The sequence below is a fragment of the Aptenodytes patagonicus genome, chromosome 1 (genome assembly GCF_965638725.1).
Source record: "Aptenodytes patagonicus chromosome 1, bAptPat1.pri.cur, whole genome shotgun sequence".
In the NCBI taxonomy this organism is placed as follows: domain Eukaryota; kingdom Metazoa; phylum Chordata; class Aves; order Sphenisciformes; family Spheniscidae; genus Aptenodytes; species Aptenodytes patagonicus.
Window position 1 is genome coordinate 195,088,849 of NC_134949.1, and position 20,621 is coordinate 195,109,469.

Genomic DNA, 20,621 nt, shown 5'->3' on the forward strand with positions numbered 1-20,621 from the left:
GAGAGGGTGGGAGGGGGCGAGGGGGGAGTCCGTCCTCCCGGGCCTGAGCGCGGAGCGACACGGAGAGGAAGACGAGGAGCGCCACCCGCTCCCGCAGCCCAACGGCGCCCGCCGCTCCCGCCCTGCCCCCGCGCGCCAGGGCCGCTGGGTAACCGCCGCCGCGCGCGCCCTTCCCGGCGGCCCTCGCGCCGCCCGCCACGCCGTCGCTGGTGATGACGTCGCAGGGGGGAGGGCAGCGGCGGCGGGCCCGGAGGAAGCGGCCGCGCCGCCATGTTGGTGGAGGGCGGGGAAGGCGGGCTAGGCGGCCGCCCCGCGCGGGGCCTGCCTGCGGGCGGAAGCTGCCCGCCCGCCCGCCCCCCGGCTCTTCGCGGGGCTCCGGGAAGGCCGGCCGCTGGCTGGGTTGGCGTTCGCCGGCAGCTTTGGGCGTGCCCCAGGCATTTGCCCGGACGCCGTGGGTCTGCTAGTCCAGTTTCTTGGCCTGGGCCGATGAGGATTGTGGGGGTGATAAACGGTGTGCCTGAGGTGCAAGAAAGAATCACAGAATGGGTTGGGTCGGAAGGGACCTCTAAAGGTCATCTAGTCCAACCCTCCTGCCGTGGGCATCTTGAACTTCATCTTAAGTTTTACTGAATCTTTAGGTTGTGAAATAATCAACTATAAGAACATTTTGATTCCCATAAGTTAGCCCCTATGGTAGCGTTACGTATAGGTTGCTGTGTTACTTATTATTTGAGGCTGTGTTGCTTGAAGTCCCTATTCCCTATTCTCTGGACCCCCTAGACCATAACCAGAGCCCCCACGTTCTACTGTATATGGGATGAGTTATTTGACAGCCTGGCAAGGTAGATACCTAGCTGGCCAACTTGGCAACAAAACTTACTTTTAAGGTGTCCTGAAGTGAACTGCCTTCATTATAATACTAAAAAACACACCCACAGGTCAAGAAGACCCTTGCCCAGGTGAAGACCCTTCCCCCGCGCAAGCGTAGTAGCAGAAGAGAATGACACAACCGATACTATAATTATATGTAAATCACTAACCAATCATTGTAACTGGGCATGTACTACCTTATAATTTCTGTGTATAAATGTAACGGTGATCTGGCCATAGGCGTGCTTGATTTGTGGAAATTCCACCTTGCACCTGGCTATAATAATGCCTGCTTTCTAAAGCTCCAAATTGAGTCTTAGAGAGTTCTTCATCTGCCGACTTACGGTAACAGGCAGGGACATCTTCAACTAGGTCAGGTTGCTCAGAGCCCCAGCCAACCTGACCTTGAAGGTTTCTAGGGATGGGGCATCCATCACCTCTCTGGGCAACCTGTGCCAGTGTTGCACCACCCTCAGCGTAAAAAATTTCCTTACATCCAATCTAAACCTACCCTCGTTCGGTTTAAAACCGTTGCCCCTTGTCCTGTCACTACAGGCCCTGGGAAAAAGCCTTCAGGCCTGTGTTGTGCTGCACAAACCTTCAGCCTCAGGACAAATAAACTTGGCCAGCTAATTGTAGTGGAGGAGCCTGTGGGCAGCTCCCACTTTCTATCAGTGATTTGGCCACCTGTGTGTCCTTGCCTTTATCTAAACGTGCAGCGAGAAGTTCTCTTGTGAACATCCTTTCTGTTTGACAGTGGAAGCGATGAATAGGGTTGTTTTCTTGTAAGGAAATCCTATAATAGCTTGAATGACCGAAACGGGGGAATCTCTTCTATGGATGGGGTCTGCCCAGCATGCCGCATGTCAATCAGAGGCACATTCAATGCTACATCACCTGGAGTTCCCACCACCTAAAGGGACATAAGATTATCTATGCTATTTTCCCCTTCCCACTAGGTATAGATATATATGTAGTGCACTGAACTACCATTGTAGGTATAGGTATATAAGTAGGTTGAAAAAAACTGATGTATTCTAAAATGAAGTACGGGGGGTGCAGTCATTCTTTTTTTTTGCCTATATAAAAAAAAATTTAATAAAGCAGCAAGCTTTTTTATTATTATTTGAGCTAACTAAGTACAGTCATGCTGGAATAAATTATATTCAACATCACAAATTTTGAAGAATGTGTTGAGCTATCTCTTTGACAGCAGAAAGTGCTTCTAAGCAAGTTGGTTTAATTTCCTGAGGAGGAAGCAAAAATCCGTAAGTTCCTGTGTCCCGAAGCTCAATGGTAAAAGAATATTTAATACCAAGATCGTAAGCCCAGTCGTCTGAACCTCCAGGAGCTAAATCTATGGGAGGAAGGGAAAACAGGTAAGTTACCTGAAACCAGAGCTTCAGTTTTCTGTTCAAAAGCTGTCTTCTGATGCTAGCAAGGATATGCTGTCATGCCTATTGTTGTAGTAAAGTCATACTTACAAATTGTTTGTGCACCAGGACCAAGTTCATAAGTTTTCTTTGTTGTCCTCTTTATAGCTTTAGCTGCTTTCTTTGCCAGACTTTCCTGAAATTAAACAAAACATTATTAGCTTTATAGCCTTGTGATAATAGTTAATATGTATGCAGTTAGGATTTACTTAACACTGCTCTGGATCTCACATTGGTTAACTACTCTTATAAAAGGCTCTAGAAAACCCAGAGAACATGGTTAAAATTTTCAGCATATGCCCATGCTACAGATCGCATTTCTGCTGTAGCTAGATAAAAAATACAGATGGGACCTTACCACCACTTCAGGCAGCAAACTGTTGTCAAACCATTTGTTCCCACTTGTCTCATATTTTTCCTTTTCCGCCACAGTATTTAAGTCACTGTTGATTTATGTAGTATTGACAAAAACAGCAGAAAAAGATTTTCATTGAGGGAATTCTACTCTTAAGCCATGAAGACGACTTAAATGCCCAGAATTAGTGCATCTCTTTCTGCTTTACAGGGAAGGAGTCACAAATGCATTATTACTGTTCACACACAACTGCATTTTTTTATTGCAGTGTATAAAACAGTTTTTTTCAGGAAATTAAACAGTAACCAAGACAGCATAACTCTATATGTTGTTTGGAGTTAGTTTGCTCCATATTTACATTACTGGATTTTTTTAATTTCTTCTTCTGAACACACTGGCACTAGTTACCAATGGAAATGGTATATTGGACTGTCTGGGGTTTTGTCTAATGAAGTAGGGTGCTTCCAGTGCATTAATTGTGTACTTTTTACAGTCCTCTTATCTATAAAACATTTATTTTTTAAAATAAAGTGTTTTTAAAAATAAAATATGTGAAGTGACATGGGAGATGCATGAGGTTGAAAAGCAGTAAAAATGACAGCAGTGTGTGCAAATGTCAGTCGTGTATCTTTATAAACTCTCTTACTGCCTGTCCTTATGTCATATAGCATATGAAATGACCTGTCCACCTCAGACATGCGCTGTCTTCTCGCATGGCAAATCCCAAAGCCTGCAAACCTGCTTTCTGGTCGCCTTTATGTGATTTCTTCTCCTTTCTTACTGCTAGGTGGGAGCCCTTGCTGCAAATAAAAGAATTTGTTGCCTCAGCACTTGGACCTTAGGAAACACCAAAAAGTGGGCTAGGAAGTGCAGGAAAGGGAATTTCTTGCTCTAGGGAATTTAATGTCTTTAAATAAGAGTAATATGACTAAGCTGTCCACCTACTCTTGTGGCTTGATTACTCTGTGTTAGCAAGTCCCATTTTAGCCTGGATATCCTTTCCAGATCCAGACAAAGCCAGAGTTTTATGGTCAGTGGGAAAAAGCAGCGGCTACTTTTTCTGTTTTGAACTCTGTCTGTCTTCTACGAGAGTTTTTACTGTGTGATTTGGTGGCTCTAGAATGTAAAATTCTACATAAGCAGGATATGTTTTCCGTCCTACCATTAGGACCATTTTAAATAAGTATCCCTAGCAAAAACCTTAATAAAAGTAGCAAGTGCCCACTAGAATACCTCATTGCTTAGTTATGTGGAGGGTGTTTTTCAGAGTTACACACCCAACTAATTTCAGAGTTTGTGTAAACTGTAAAACATAATCAGGAATTTGCACAAGTATCTTTTCAAGGTGTCCAAAAAACCAAGACTGTGCTCTTTTAGCAGCAGCTTCAACATATTGGGGGTTGTTGATGTGTTATCAATCTGGAATAAATGTTTATTTTTCCATAGTCTTCAGAAGAAGCTTGCTGACTTACACACTGCTAGACCAGCCCAGACTTCTTTGAGTTCTTAAGAACATCAAGAGAAATCTTATTTCCTAATTCTTGATCCTCAGAGCACTGTGACTCCCTCATTACAAGCCTAACCAAGCAGGGTAAGAAGTTCTGAAACAACTTCAGGAGATGGGAAGACTTACCAGCTCATCATGGTCTTTGCTTTTGTCCATAGTGTAAGAATATGGAAACAATACCAACTGGGAGTAAGAGTGCATGGTTATGTAGGCTTTAATGATGTCTTTGTGATCTCTGACGAAGCGAGCCACTGCTTTCACTTCAGGCTCAGACTCTGGGTAGGGTCCACAGTATATCTCCTGACATTCATAGGGAGATGCTCCTTCCTCTGTAACAAAAAAGCGCACAGTGTTACTCCTTAACTTCTTTCCTTCTGCATTTCTGTTTGTCTAATGAAAGAGTAGAGCATGATGCTAATACACAAGAAATCATGGGCTCCGCCATGCTATGGAAAGAACTCTCATGCTTGTAGAAATCGGTGCGAGCCTACTTGGTTTTCTCACCTACTGTACTCTTGAAAAAAATTGGAGAAGGTGAAGAAAAGAAAATTATTCAAAGGCTGGATAAAAAGTCTTAAAGGAGAGGATGAATATGCTTCATTTATATTCATCAAGAACAAGATTGTGAGATCCCTTCTTAAAATCTAGAAGTACTACAGGAAGAAGGGAGTTCTAAGTGATTAATCTCGGGGAAAGCAAACTGCCAATTGGAAGTTGAAGAAACACAAGTCAAAATGAAGGTTTTTAAGAATGAGGAGAACTAGGCACTGGAACAAGTTACCAAGAAGACAACTAGGATTCACCATTTTTGCTATCTTCAGAATAAGACCAAATAACTTTCTGGAAGCAGCCAGGATCTTTAGTGTTAAATGTCAGCTCTTCATGTTTTAATAAATTTTCTAAATTTTCCCCTTTGCTACTATCTGTAGTTTAAATGGACATTTTATCCTTAAATCTTATGCAGGAATAAAGCTCACTGAGTACTTTAACACCCACAAGACTTTCTTCTTGGGACACTTTAACAGATGTCCATCTTCCAGAAATCAATAATGCCAGTTATATCTGCAGAGTAGCAGCCCTGTAGAAGCAACACAAGCTATTATCATATGATACAGGAGGAGGAAACATCTTCTGGTGCCAGTGATATCTACGGAAGATCTAGAGCATGCCACAAAGTAGTGGGGAGCATATCTGGACCCCAAAAACACTTAAAAATTTTGAGAGAGAGATATATATGTTTTAATTAATTAAAATTTGCAAGGCTCCGTACAGGTGTATTTGGGTGAAATGTAGTTGTGACAGACAGAAAGACTAGGTGATGTGGTGGTACCTGGCTGTCGATGTTAAGAATAAGCCTGTATTTTCATGCATTCAACTGTTCCACAGATACTGCAAGCCCCTTTATAATATCTGTGGCTGAAAATAACTCCTCAGATGACCTACACCCTTGTATGACACAGCAGAAGCAGCAGAAATAATATAGTGAAGAGAGCAGGCTGTGGGGGAGAAGTGGCGACAGAGGCACCGAGTCTGCAAGATGCAGGCTGGGAGGCCAGAAACAAGGGTACTGGGGCAGAGAAGGCTGTGGTATGTTTATGTTCTGCGATATATGTATAAGCCGTAATGTTTCTGAATTGAGGGGGATTTCACAGACAGTCCATGAAAATTCATGCACATGAAAATGCAAACAATTCCTGGCATCTATGCGAAATCATGCAAAAGTGGCAAAATGAGGATGTTAAATTCTACACTGTTCTGTTTTACACAGAAGTGAGTACTGTCCAAGGAAAAAGGCAATGAAGAATCTGTTGGCTGGCAATCTTGGATGAATGTTCTGTCTGCTTTCCTAAATTCTGGGTCACACTGAGAACAGCCAGCTAAGGAAACGATACAGAAAATGTGGAGAAAAACTTAAGTCTGGGTTCCAGTCAAATTTAGTTCCACAGAGCAAATTCCAAGTTAGTGCATTGCTTTTAGTGGAGTAATTTTGCTTTTTATTGGTCTAAAAGAAAAGCGTAAGGTATCAGTGCATTTAGTATATTTTGCTCTTCATAAAATCCATGAGGGCTTTGTTCATAAAGTCCATAAAGTTGTTATCTGAGCAGCTGAAGAGGAAGAACAGATAAACATGGTGGTACATTGCTAATTAAATGCATAGATCTAAAACCTGGAACTTTGCGGTGGCACAAAGTGTATTCACAAGCAAATCTGAAGCCAGTGGAAGTCTGAACATTTGGCACCCTCGACAAGAACTCTTCTCTGTTTAAAAGTATGTAAGTAAAGATTAAATTGCAGGTTCCCATGAATCTGTGGTCGTTTCCCATGAACACAATTGTGTTATTTTATTCAATTGACACAGTTAATAATAATTACAAAAGTGTTATAAAGTGATAAGACTGCAGCTTGGTTCTTTTGAGGATGCTGTTGAACTCCTGGTGTTTCACACAGCTACAGCAATAATGGAGGTTCTACAGTTAATATGTTCTGGATCAAATCTGTTCAACCATTGCTGTCAGTTGCTAATGTATCTGAATCAGTATAAACAATATTTTTATGCTAACTAAGAAAAATAGGATTTTGTTTTTCAGCATTTTACTGACTGTATAACTAAAAGAAGTAGAAACCTAGGGAGATGTCTTTATAAACCATCTGTTTAAGTTATTGTAAGCACCTGATTTTGGTGCTTAGATTCATCTGCACAGTTTTTTCTCTCCAATGACCCTGCAAGGTGCTGAGGCTTCTCTGTGTTTTCAGCCATGTGTAAGAGAGAAGTGTAGCATGGCTGAAAACAGTATGAATACTTCCCTAGTTACTCACGTAAGATGTTTTGGTTTTGCCCTGTAAGAAGGTGTACATTTTGTCCAGACTTACTTAGAGAGGAAGCACTTTCTAATCTACCTGTATTATTCTGCTTTTTGTAAAGTAGAATCATTTCTCTGCTTCAGAAGTTGTTCACCACCAAAAGTGCTTCGCAAGTTGAATGCACTGCATTACGTAACCTTTCCCTGAAACTAGTATCTGTATCACATAGTTTTTTGCTGTTATTCCTTCAGACTACTCCAAGTTCTGGTTTTATGGCATATCTATACTGAATGTCGCTTTTAAATCTATGTATTTGGTCCCCATCCTCATAATTTTGTGCCTGAAAAAATGTATGTTTCTCTCCATATAATGGTCATGGATGGTAAATAAACATCTTTATTCCCAGTTTAGCAATGGACTAAAATGACTGAAAGTCATACAGGACATTAGTGTCAGTACTGAGTGAAGGCAGATCAGATCCATAGGGTAACATTTTAAGGTAGCTATTCTGCAGACTATTAAAAACCTGTCAAGTGCCTGCGGATAAGTAAATGTGATACAGCCTTTACAACAAACACTGAGAGCCAAAAAATTTTGGTCAGCTAGGCATTACTGAAGGATGGCTGAGGTGATCAGTTCATAGGACATGGTGGATCATCTACTCAACTGGATGGTGCAACAGGCCTTGGGTGACATGGCAAGGGCCACCTCTTCCCTCTTTCCTCCTTCCCACCAATAGCCTGTACCAGGTGTGTCGTGGTGTGATGCAAGGGGCAGGATCCAGTGTCCTGGTCCCCTTCTCTCTTGTCATTGTGCTGGGAAGAGGTTAGTCCCCCATGTGGCATCTGGGGAGGAAAAATCCTGAGTCCCAACAAAAAGTGTCTCAAGTTGGGGAAGTGTTCACCAGTTCATAACAGATATTCAGCTGCATTTGTCTTTATATCAACTTTGTGAAATGGTGAATGAAAACATTTTCAAAATAAATAATTTTAAAGGCTAAAAGTGAGGCAGGGGTGCAATAGGAAGGAAATGATGTCATACCACACCAGTGCGCATCAAAATTCCTGTTCATGTCAGTACCGATGCACTTGCTGTTACCGTGCGATGAGCGGCTCTTTCTCCACAGCCGATTCTATGAAGAGACACGTAAGCCATGTTCAGGGAAAAAGCTGAGAAAAGTGATGCACCATCTCACTGGTTAGTTAAATGTGACTTCCCACTTGTGCCTCTACAGGTCATGTGCCAATGAAGGGGCAAAAGACCAAGGAAGATTATAAAACCACAACCTGATTGCCAGTGAGGCTGGGTGATAAAAGGAAATGTTGGGTAGGATAGGAAGTGGTCGCATCTGGTCTGATTTCAATGGATTTGGACTGTGGAAGGAGAGGAGAAGACATACAGTTTGGCTAGGTATGTGAGCTTAGGAGTCCGAGTCCAACCTTTCTGTAGGCATTGCTGACAGCATGTAGGAAGTTGGAAATTTGGTGTGCAGCTGTTGAGGTGTATATGCATAGTTACCCAAATGCGAGCCAAGCTGGGTTGAAGATTGAATGAGTAAAAGAGTGGAGGAGATTTTTCTTTTTTAACTTGAGTGAAGGATCTAAAGATCAAAGAATCATCTCAACGGCTTGGAATTTCCAACCAATAAATAAAATCCTGGACAAAAGATACCTGTTGTACCTTCACTTATCTGAAACAAAAAGTACTCGGAGAACGAGGCTACCTTGCAGGAGGAAGGAGTGAGTTAATGGCTGTGCTCTATGTGATGCAGCATGCTATTCAGCTTGTGCTGGTTTGTGCCAGTATTTGTAACCTTGCTGCTGAAGGCTGACACAGGCATTCCCTGGCATCTGGAAGTATTAAAATCCCAGGATGAGATTCAGTCATTTCCAAATGCATTTCCAGCAGCTTGGAAGACACAAAGGTACTGTGGGTCAAATGCCAATTATTTGCAGTATTTGCTGTGGTTTAAATAGGGCAGAGATGCAGAAATTCCAAGCACAGATTAAGAGTTTGGGGCATGCAGTTCCAGGATGGAAATGATGCCCTAAGCATGCACACTGATAGTTCCCATAAGTAGCACATCAGTACGTTGCACAGCCTGTCAAAAAAGCTCTACGTACAGAGGGATGGCTCCACGTGTACTCATAGCCGTCCACATTCATCACAGGCATGACGTAGAAATCAAAGTGCTCCAGAAGTGTTGTCATGGTCTGATCTCTCTCACGCATATGGATTGCCTATAAAGCACAGGGGAAACTTATTAAAAACATTCGTAATAGTGGTTTTCTTACCTTCCTAGAAAGGCACCTGATGGCTTATGTAAAATAACTGCAATTATCAGACCAGTCTACCTCCTGATAGAGGCACATTGCATTACAGAAGTTGCTAAATAGCAAAGTAGCTCTTCGGTTGGAAGTGCCAGGGAGAGTGTAGGAATTGAACTGATACAGTCAATCAGACACACTGCAGTCCTTTACTGTTAATGGGTGGTCATGAGAGAGAGTTGAAGCCTATTAATAGGAAGGGTTGAGCTTTTGCTGCTTGTATAAATGATAGAAACCCTCCCTCCCACCAAAATACCACAAAAGTAGCATAAAATAAAGCAAGCCCAAAAATAACAAGTAACATTTCAAATGGCTCCTTTACATAACATTATTTCTTCTGGTTGCATTGTGAGTTCAATGCACTTGTATGCCAAGAGTCAGTAAGATCTGCATTGCTAATTTTGCCTTACAGCCTATTGTGAAGGCTTTAGTGATACCTAACCTGGTTGTTGGTCCACGACACAGGGATAAATTTTAACCTAGATAAGTGGTTTTGTTACTATTAGAATAGAATAAGTCCTTAATCATATCTTTTTTTTTTTTCTTTATGCCTTACTTAAACCACCTTCTTTCATTTTAAATCCTTCCTATTTTTCCTCAGGCAATGGACTTTCTGTGACTAAATGAGAAATGTCAATCTTTCTACAATCTTAACGACAAAATTAAATGATAAGGAGTGGACCCATTATAAAGAATGCCTAGGATTCGCTAGAGAGAGCTAGTGATTTTAGTGTGTGTGTGCGCAGATGTGTATTAATGTCAGATTTTAAAATGTTACTTCATGAAGAGATACAGAAATAAAATTTGTATTTAAAACACGTAAATTAGATCAAGGGAATGGAGAACCTAAATGTTCAGCTTGTTACTTCTGAAAAATGCTGCAGGGACATGTCACTGGCAAAGTGACAGCACAGCTGGTAATTATTTGGAGCAGCACGAAAAGGGCAAATGCATTTCTCTCCGAGGGAACCTTGAAAACTGGGATTATCAGTGGGTCACAAGGTACATTCAGCTGTATCTGTCCCTAACTCCTGCAATCTCCTTTCAAGTGTTATAGTCATTGAGGTTTTATAGTTGTGACCGAGGACAGAAATAAACACATTTCTTCTTCTTCTTATCATCATCATTATTTAGTTCCATCACGTCCAAACCATAATTCATGTTTCCAGGACTCATCTATGTTGTTTCTCTGGCTACAGTACTGGTGATTGTGAAGTCTCAATCTCGTCTATCTTATTTTTACTGTCAACTTTCCTTTTGTGAAAAAGTAACAGTAAACAGTATCTCAGGACATTAACTGAGCAAGCTGGGCAACCTCATCTGGGCCAGAAAGGCCTTAGGAGCCTTTTCCTGGTCCATACTAGGAATTGGGCCAGCAGCTCAGCATAATGAGTTGAGCAGAAATGCCTTAAATTCCAAAACACCAAGGCAACATATGTTAAGAATCAAGTGCAAACCATGGATGTTGTATCTTTTGGTGTACCTTTGTTCACTATCCTGAGCAGTGTAGATATTAAAGATATTAAAGATCAGATGTGACCATTGGTCTGCAGCTGCACATCAAGGCTGGTCGGGCTAAGCCCATACTACAGTCTCATCCCATCAGTCATTTACTAGTTTCCATGAACTGGTACTATGCGTGTGGCTGGCAGTTGTTGGTCATGTTCTGGAGGTCTGAAATGAGGGTGTCTCTAGCAGGGATGGTACCTTCAGAAGAAGGTGGCTTGTGTGGCCTCATTCTCTGAATGAGGCAGATCCAGAAAAAAGCAGGAGCACAAATAGAAAATGCAGAGGCAGGAGGCAGAGTAGCGGTAGCAGCAGACACAGCAGGAGGTGACACATCCCAGCAAGTGCTAAGTAGAGACTGCTGGTGTGCGTGCTGGTGTGGAGCTATGCCATGCCTGAAGCAGACGAGTGTGGGATACCTATTGCTCTAGGAAGGCACGTAGGGAAGAGCCAAGGGTTGTCGGACAGCTTGAGCTCACTCTGGGTGTCCTCTGATCTGCTCCAGGCAGTGCCAGCTGCAGTAATACGGGCACGAGACACCATGTGCTGCATGACCCAGAGCCAAGATCATTCCTTGAATCCATGTGGCAGTATAGACATAGCCCTAGTAGATTACCAAATACATGCTTTTCCTGGCATGCCCTCTCCATCCCTGGCTGTTCATAATTGTAAACATCTCTGTTGAATTTGCCGCACGTACTTTGAAGTTTCTTTCATACATGAGAATACATCTGAGCTCTTTTGCATTCGATCCGTGTGACTTTCTCTCTCTCACACACGTACACCTCCATCTACTGACACACACATACATGCAGACACACTCACTGCTACGTATGCAGCTTAGGCACGAATCTTGTGTGTTGGTGTTGTGGAAGTAAATAGATTAAGACTTTATGGAGCTTAGAGCACAATTGGACAGAGAAGGTAAATGGCATCAAGATTTTTTGCTTTGCTTTGAAAACAGTAATCAGATGTGATTAGCTACTCACATGGCCTATGAACCACAGGCAAAAAGCAGGAGAAATCCATTCTCTAGCGTGGATACCACAGTCAATCCATATGGCACTTTTGGATTTTCCCTGGCTTTTAGAAAGCTGACAAAAGAGAAATTGTATTAAAATGTCACCATTGTAAAGTGTACCACATAAAAGTGGAAGTGAAAAGGGTAACCAAGACGGAAGAAGAAGCATCTGTAGGGAGAGCTTAGACTGATCCTGGGCCAGGATACTGCTGTCAGTTACATTCGCATACAGTCAGAGAGCCATATACAGACTGCTTGCAGCAAGCTCCAAACATAGACACCAAGACTACAGCAAGACCTGAGGTCAAGTGAGTAGATCACCAGCTATGCAGGGCAACACACTAGATTGGCTTCAGAGTCAACAGAGGAGGGTATCCACCATGCCAGTATTTCATGCCTTTGGATGATGGCCTAGATGTTGTAACTTCTTTGAAATCCAACAAGGAACCTAATGTGGTCAAATGACTTTGCAAAGGTAATGCACCTTACTAGAAGAAGTTAGGAAACTTCTAAACCCCACAAAAATATGCATATAAGTATAGATTTAAGAAAGTGTTCTGGCCAAACCCCATCACTTGCTTACATTAGTACTTGGAAAGTTTTTGCAGTAAGTCACAGCTGTACCTTCAGAACATAAAGTGGTCGTTTTTCATATGATGATCCAATATAAATTTTCTGGAGGAGGTCAGAATGGACTTTCACTACTTCTTCCATCCAACGGTATATCTGCAAGGATCAAGTTAGTAAATAGATCTTCTCCCTATTGTTTTCCTTCGTCCCTGAAAGTGGTCTAGACTTGAATTCATTCTTCCCCCCAAAATCTTGCCTCTTTAGCTGATGGGAAAGAAAAACTAGCAATTCAGCCCACTTACCACTTGCCTGACTCTAATTTCTCTTAAATAGTAAGGTACAGTCACAACACAGTCCAAGTATAGCCCTGAAATTCCTCTTTAGTTCTATTTGGTTAAATTATTATTAATTTCATGTTTTAAATATTTATATGTTGTTTTGTGACTTCATTTTTCTTCTGTATTGACTGCATTTGAATGGCAGTTTGAGGCAATACACATATGAGAGATTTTGTCTGGTGCTTCTTTCTTTCTCTATGAAGGCATTATAGTAAATACAACTCTCAGTGGTTGAGCAATGCAATGGTAATTATTTACCTGTTGATGATTTCTTTCCCTATCTCCATTCTCAACCATGAGACAAATTTCACCCCTTGAATCTACAGAGGATTGCAACAAAAATATCTTACTTCTTTCATTGAATGGTAGTTTTCATAATACGATGAAGAACTGCGTGGGTTGACTGTGTCATTGACAGTCTGTTTTTCAATAAGTCCTTGAGCATCTCCCATCAAGACTCTGAATAACAAAGAAAGAGCACAACCTCCTGTTAAATAAATGACAAAACAACTTTACAGAAACATTCATGACAACAAATAAAAAATACATACTTGTGTTGGATGGTCAGTTGCCTTAACTGAGCTTTTATGCTATTTATGCTGGATGCTCTGACATAGAAATGGACTTCTCTGTCCTTCTTGATGTTTTCAACCACAACAGGTTGCCAGAGAATGACCTGCAAAGTTTCCGAAAACATTTTATTTTTTTTTTACTGAGGAAAGAAAAAATACTAACATTTAATAAGTATTTTGAAAATAATCAAAGCATATGTTTTCAATTTAAGAGACCACTTGTAACAAGCAGTTTAATGTTCCCTGTGTTGTGTTATAGCATTCTGCTACTGCTGGAAATGAAACGTGTGTATTTAAGAAGTGTTTATAATGACTTCTGCACATATATTCATAAATCAAGAACAAAGACAGGAACATAACATTTTCTGAGATAGAATTTCTAGTATAATAGATATGTTTAGCTGGTTATTATGTTATATGTTTTCAAGTCTGCTGAGAGTTATTTTCCCTGAGGGTATTTGGAGAATTAATGAAGATCAGACCAGTCTTTGTAGTTATTGTATTCGCTGATGACTTTGATCAGGGAGGAGATAAATGCCAGAAGGGGTTTAAATATAAGTCAAGTTGAAGCAGCAATACAGAGATTAGAAATGGGAGGAAAATAAGAAAATGAGATTCTTCTTGGTAAAATTAAATCTTTTACAATAATAAAAACAGAAAGCAACATATTCAATAAAAGACTGAAACTTTAGAACCAATAATACCAAGAGATCTAGGGGTGACAGTAAGCAGAAGATTAGGCATGAATTTACAATGTGAAAAAGGTCAACATAATTCTTGGATGCATTCTTGAAGACATACAGCATGGAGTTGCCAGACAATAGGGTTTATTTTTTTCCTTTCTGGTGCAGTTGCACCAGGAATATTACATTCAACTTAGGGTGCCATGTTTCCAGGCATGTATCAGCTGTCAACTGTTTACTCACTCATTTCTCAGAGAGAATATGTCTGCAAAATCATACAGAAAACTCATCCGTGCTTTTAATCAAGACTTTGGAACAATAAATGGTAAAACGTTTGGCCACTGGGTATATTACTGCAATGTGCTATACAAATGGCTGAGCTAGTCTCAGTGTAGCCATCTCAGACATTATTGGCAGGGTAGTGACAGCATCGCACGGCTCAGCATTGTTTGGAAAACCCATCCAAGAAGCAAGCTGGATGCTTAGCTCCCCAGCACCGATTTCCCTGTTGCCCTGGCTAGCCTGCTGTCTGCACTGACATGCACCAGTTCAGATTCAGTTTCTCTTTGGTGTAGGCATTCTTTGAATTGAGAGTAAGGAGAACTAAAGAACTCTGGATTGACACAGCTGAGGTGGCAGAGGAGCAATGAATGGGGGTAAATGGGAAACTTTGATAGTGCATATCATTATTGATCTCTTTACACATCATCAGCAATGGTCAATACTCCCCTAGGGGCAGCTACAAAAGACTGTTGTAGGTGTTCCTGCGTCTGGGTCTTCTGTTGGATGCTACATGCAATGCGTGTGCTGTAAGAACAAAGCATTTCCTTTGTTTTAGGTTTTTGCTTTCCAACTTGTGCAGCAGTAGCACCTATAATTAGCCTAATAATTCTTCTTGTAAGATGCTAATTTTCAATTGCTGCTTTTTTGCTAGATTTTAGCCATTAAAATTTATTGCGAGGTTTGTGTCTTCCCTTTCCCTTTCTCTTTTCCTTTCCCTTTCCCTTTCCTATTACCGTTCCTTCTCCCATTCCCTTTCCCTTTTCTTCTTATAACTTGAGCAATTTATAGCCATGGAAAAAAAATGGCCAATTTATAACCCTTGAAAAATGTTCAGTTTGCATATTCACATAAATGACTTAGTAGAAACCACCGCATGCTCTCTCTGCACTGAATGTACTGCAGTTGTTCTTCATGACTTCTTGGGGCTCCTGTGTACAAGAAAGTGAAGAGTGACAGTGGTGAGGAAAAGATGGAGGAGGGGAGATTTATTTTGGTACAGCAAAGGAGATGGATATGTGAGTTGACTTGTGGAGGTAGAAAAGAGGAAGGAAGGTTATCAAGGTTTGTGAGAACTGAAGGGAAGGATCAGAAGATGCTAGCAGGGACAGCAGAAGACTAATAGGATTTTGGTGTGGACATAAAATGAATAGGAGCCAAGAAAGACGGAGAAAGACTGGGCATAGGCACCATTAAAAGCTCTCAGTCATCTGAGACACATCCACAATCATCCTGTAAATTATGTTGGTCGAGGGAATGGTTACACCCCTGTTGCAGAGTGTTGGCTTCGAACTGGGAGGGTGTGATTGGGCAAATGCTTTTGAAGAGGAAGAGATGCCTCATTTTAATTAAATACTCTGTTCTTTAATGAAAGATAGAAGTAATTAAAAAAAGTATTGCTTAAGAGATTTTTATCTTCTAAATGCCACTTTAAGAAAAATACCACAAAAATCCAGTCCTGATCTTCAAAGCTGTGCAAGTCATATAGGTCAAGATTGCATTGATCTAAAGTGCTGATGTTCCCTAGCAAATGTATTTCTACTTATTGTGTGTTGGTGCTTTGCCAATTTTGCAGTGTCTTAATACACAAAATCAATTGCAGAAATCTGAGCTCTGATATAATGCACTACTATAACTTTATGAAGGAGGGGTCCCCTCATGTAAACCAGAAGGTAGCGGAGCGATGAAAACCAAGCATTTTCTGAGTTGCTGTATTAGGACAAATGAATGAAAGTGGGCTAAATCTTTTTTGGGTGGTGGTGGGGGACAGTATTAGTGCACTTCGGGGAAGAATTTGGCCTAGAGACCAGAGAGACAGAGGGATCTGTTTACCTCGGTGGTGTTCAGTAAGTCCTGAAGGGCTTCAACCTGTTCGTCTGTTTGTGGGAGAGCCCACAAAACTTTGTCCCTGAAAAACAAGGGTATTTAGGTAAAGCACAGGTACTCGGAACTATTCTAGGTCACGCAAAAGTAGAGAAGCAGGCTTGGCCTTTCTCGTCTTCCCTGGCTTGGCTGCCATGAACTCGAAGAAGATTCAGTAATGAAGATGCTGAGCCCCGTTCCAGCCTCTGCTTCTGCCAATCAGTAAAATCCATGAAAGAGGTGTTGCAGGGCTTTTTTAGCCAATGTCTACCGCTGGACTCTGAGATCGCTCCTGGGAGCTGGCACCAGCACAACAATAACCAGCCCCAGCTAATCCGGAGTGCAGCAGCACCAATGGAAAACTAGCCTAGACCAGGAAGGCAGCTCTCCTGTTCTCCCCTGAGTTTCTTGGTCTCAGTCACTGTTCAGCAGAGACTTGAGCCCTCCCAGTCTAGCAAAAGCCCTCCCAGTTTGGCAAAAGCCAAACGTGATGTTTTGTAGATGTGCAGAGGCTACTACCATTGTCATTCCTACTCCAGTCCAGTTTTTCTGATCTCCTCATTTCTGTCCCTCTGCCAGGTATGGTTTCAGTTGGTCTATTCCACTGTCCTCCCCCTCTTTGCCCGGTAACTTATATTCCCCTTCTACTTGAAACCCATGGTCCGGACACGCTGTACATGAGATGGCGCTTCCCAGCTACTCCATGCCTGACCCCACCATTGGTGACAGAAGTGAAATTCACTTTCTGGAAAGAAAAAATACCAGTTTGCATTGTAAATCCAGCCCTGATCTTCAGTGCCCTGCAAGCCATGTAGTTCAAAATTGCATTGGATAGATAATTAAAATAACCTGTGTGTGTAGAAGGAGGAGACTCAGGGGAATGTCAGACCCCTATTTCCATTTTCTGGGCTGGGGTGGCTCTCAGCCCTCTAATTGTGTGGAGTTGGTGGCAGTGCATAAACCAGGCACTGTGGAAGTCCCTGCCAGCCCTATTGCAAAAGCTGTTCTGAAAAGAAAACAGGCAAGGCTCTCAAAACTAGTGTTTTCAAGCTGCATAACATGATTGTCACAACTTCTTGTTGTGACTGATTTTGAGCAGAGACCTGACAGCATCTGGCAACCAGGTGATTCATCTTTTCTACTTTTAGCCAGGGTCCAAGCAATCACTGTTGTTTCTCATGCAGAACCAACAACACGCCAGCCCTATTTTTGCCTCCACCATCATTTGACAGAGCATCAAAAAGCAATCAGGGATAGGCAGGGTTGGCAGTTTGCCTATTTCTTTAGGCAAGTGCACTCCAAAGCGTGTGTTTGGGGCTACTTTAAAAGTGAATTTGTCTTCTCGTATCTGGGGAAGTCTTTTCACAGGGGAGACCAGAAAAGGGCTGCTGCACCTGGTTTTGTCCTATGATTCCCACAGCCTGAGAGTGCCATAACGAGGAAGCTGGTATGTACCTGTACCCCGCCATTTGTTGCACAAATATTTCAGCTGAGTGTGGTAAGCACTGGACAGGTGGTAGCTAGCAGCAATTCCTCTATAGCTGTCGTTGGTAGGACCTGAATACACTGAACAAGCTGATCCAAGTTCTGCCCTTGCTCTTGTAGTCATGTTTAACATGGGGAGTATTAACAGCTGAAATTGTAGTCGTTGGGCTTCTCAGTTCCTCTGCTTCGATTGGGCATTATACCCTCTTTCATCTGTCTTCTGCCCCACTCCTGTTAGAAAACACCCAGACAAAAGCTCTAATTATTGCCTTTATGCTAATCTTAGAAACAACTTTTCACCTCCAGCTTCCTTGCCCTGCCTGCTGCCCTGGTATGGCTGGACATGTTCGTCTTGAAGACGCCTCTTTTCTTTCACTTTCTGTCCTCATGCCCTGCTTCTCTGGTTGCTCTTTGAGTTTGTCCTTAAGAGGATCCCTCTCGTTCCCTTCCTCCAACTTTCTGCCAGGGTCCCACTGGACTCTGTCACTGTTCCCCATCTGTTTTTCCACTCCCAGTGGCAGTCCAGCTGCCATCCCCACACTACAATGCTCAGGTCTTATGTAGCTATGACACAGTGAGTGGGATGCATTACAGTTCATTTCAGATGGTTTTGATATCTTCATCTGAGCTAGTCACTCTCTTAATAAAGAAACAGGCACTGTCAGGGTCCGGTTAACCTGAGCTAATTTAGATGTGTGTGCTAAACTGGAATGAATTATAACTTAAATACACATATTTTTCTCCACTAGCTGTACAGGGAGGTGAAGGGGACTTGTTCCCATGCAGAACTGTGTGGAAATCCCATATAGTCAGATGAAACCCATCCAGGGGCCCTGGCCACCATCTCACAGATAGACATAAATCAGTGCCGGCTCTCTGCAGGCATCTCAGTCTCTTCATCCCTCCTCTCCATTGCATTTCTCAGTCACTAGGAAGGCCGTCAGCATCACATATCACACAGGCCCACAAAAACAAGGCATCAGCATGGCTGTGTCTCTCTGTCATCATAGCCTGGCTTCATTTAAACCTTGCATGTTCTTTCTGACTAACATCTCCAGAAGAGAGGCCTCCCGACTTGTCTTCAGCTGAATGTCTTACCCTGGCTCTAGCAGGTAGTGTCACTAGAGGAGTGCTGCCAGCATCTTCTCCTGTTCTCCTGGACCACGTAACCTGTTCGTCTGCCTGGAGCACAGATGTCTGCCTGTGGGCTCTCTTTTCTCCCACCTTTCTGCCTCTCAAACAGCCTCCAGCCTTGGAGGCTGCACTTCCCTACAAGTGAGCTAGGTGTCTTTCCGGGGTTATCAGCTCTTTCACAAGTCTCACAATGTTCGGTATTTTTCTTAGAAGTCCAGATGCAGTAATCACACTATAACCTTGCAAAGGGAAGCTTTAATACATGACTAAATCCTCCAACGCTAGCACTCAAATAAAAGTAAAAAGTCAGATATAATATATCACCTTTAAAATCTCATTATTTTAGCCATTTTCATAACCGGGGCTGGGAGGGTTAGACTCATGCTTTCCAGTGGGAAATGCCATATGCTTCTGTAAGGGTCAGATATTCAGTGTTTTATTTAAACATGAAATAAATGAACCTTCGAGTAGCACAGAGCAATATTGCTCCACTGAATTCACCTAAAAACATGTTTAACTGTCCCCATACTTTAACCCTCACACCTCCATAGCAATCCACAACAAGATATGGTTGCAACACAAATGGAGACGAAAGATTCTCTTTTTAAGGCATGAACTCAAGAAGTGTTCACCTCTCACAGGTCTGCCCACTGGCTTGTGGTGCGGAGTCACAGAAGGCTGTGAGACATAATTCACTATTATTTGTGCAGGTATTTCAGTCCTGGGAGCAGGCTGTGTTTAATCGTGATTCCTATAGCTTGTTCATCTTGCTTAATGTCACCACATGAGGGGCTTATCCTTTTAGGTCTACCTATTAAAACATTTCAGGTTTTTAAACCAGCTGTACATGTAGAAAATAAATGCACTTTGGCTGTCTTCATCTCTGACATATGTTCTCATGTTTTAACAAAGCATTTGGTTTCAGGGCATTCCTGAAGTTTATCGATAGGTAACAATAAAGCTGCTTCTGAAGCATTGTACAAATACCAAACGGTTATTCAAAAATTATTTATGATTGGAAAAACAATCATAAAAGCTGCTTTAGAAAGAAAACAGATTGTTAGCACTTTCTGAAATTGTTTCTCTCTCTACTTCAAGAAGTAATTCATTTAAGGTCTTGTTTTAAGGCAAATGAAGCAAATTATTTTTTCCCATTAAGTTTCAGAATGCCCTTTATTGGCATTCAAAAGCACTGAATGAACAGAACTGATTTGCACTTAGACCAGAAAGAATAGTTTTAATATGATTAAAAACAAAGGATTTATGGATGCAAAGAAGACTTAGATTAATTTCATTTCCCCCACCATCTATATATTAAATTGAACCACATATCCAATTACAAGAGCAATAAATAAATGTCAACATTTGCCAAATGTTTTCTTATGCAACTTGGAGTTCTTTTCCTTCAATACTTTCCCTGTCTCACTCACCACACACTAAAAGCCAAGTAGCACCATCAGATACTTACCTTGGAAGAGTGAAGACATGCTTCTCTTGAATCCAAATAAATAGGGTAAAAAAGAGCAGGTAAAACTTCATCTTCACAGCATCCACAATGAAACCAAATGCAATTGGAAAGCCAAAGGTTCAGGACCCACATTATTGATTTAAAAAATGTTATTTAAAGAGTGGTTAAAATGTAATACTCTCTCTCACCTCAACCCCAAGCTCCTGGTGGCTAAGTCAATATGACAGAGCTCCCTCCTGCTGGTATTGATGTCACCCATCCACAAAAGGATAAGGTACATTTTGGACATTTTCATATTGACAAGTCACTTTGTCATCTCAGCCTTTGTGTCATTTCATTGCAGCTACAAACCACAGACATAAGAAAGAACACCAAGCGCAAAGTTTTTGTGGTCCCCTAATATTTACG

At 41.8% G+C, this 20,621-nt stretch overlaps 1 protein-coding gene across 1 annotated transcript; it reads right to left on the reverse strand.

Moving 5' to 3' along the window:
• Positions 1–1,964: 1,964 nt before the first annotated feature.
• Positions 1,965–20,298, reverse strand: CPB2 (carboxypeptidase B2). Its single transcript, XM_076363688.1, has 11 exons — positions 20,214–20,298; positions 16,097–16,172; positions 13,281–13,405; positions 13,080–13,188; positions 12,446–12,547; positions 11,790–11,894; positions 9,091–9,207; positions 8,009–8,099; positions 4,292–4,494; positions 2,355–2,439; positions 1,965–2,227 (listed from the first exon to the last, which is right to left on the reverse strand). The coding sequence occupies exons 1-11, from the start codon at positions 20,282–20,284 to the stop codon at positions 2,043–2,045; spliced, it is 1,269 nt and encodes a 422-aa protein (XP_076219803.1). The 5' UTR covers positions 20,285–20,298; the 3' UTR covers positions 1,965–2,042.
• Positions 20,299–20,621: the final 323 nt, after the last annotated feature.

What these genes read in the sequence shown, in the direction of transcription:
- CPB2 (XM_076363688.1), bottom strand. Translation starts at nt 20,284, where the DNA reads ATGAAGTTTTACCTGCTCTTTTTTACCCTATTTATTTGGATTCAAGAG. An exon ending in CATGTCTTCACTCTTCCAAG is followed by an intron (nt 16,173 to 20,213) that starts GTAAGTATCTGA and finishes CTTGTTTTTCAG; the next exon opens with GGACAAAGTTTTGTGGGCTC. An exon ending in ACTTACTGAACACCACCGAG is followed by an intron (nt 13,406 to 16,096) that starts GTAAACAGATCC and finishes GAAACTTTGCAG; the next exon opens with GTCATTCTCTGGCAACCTGT.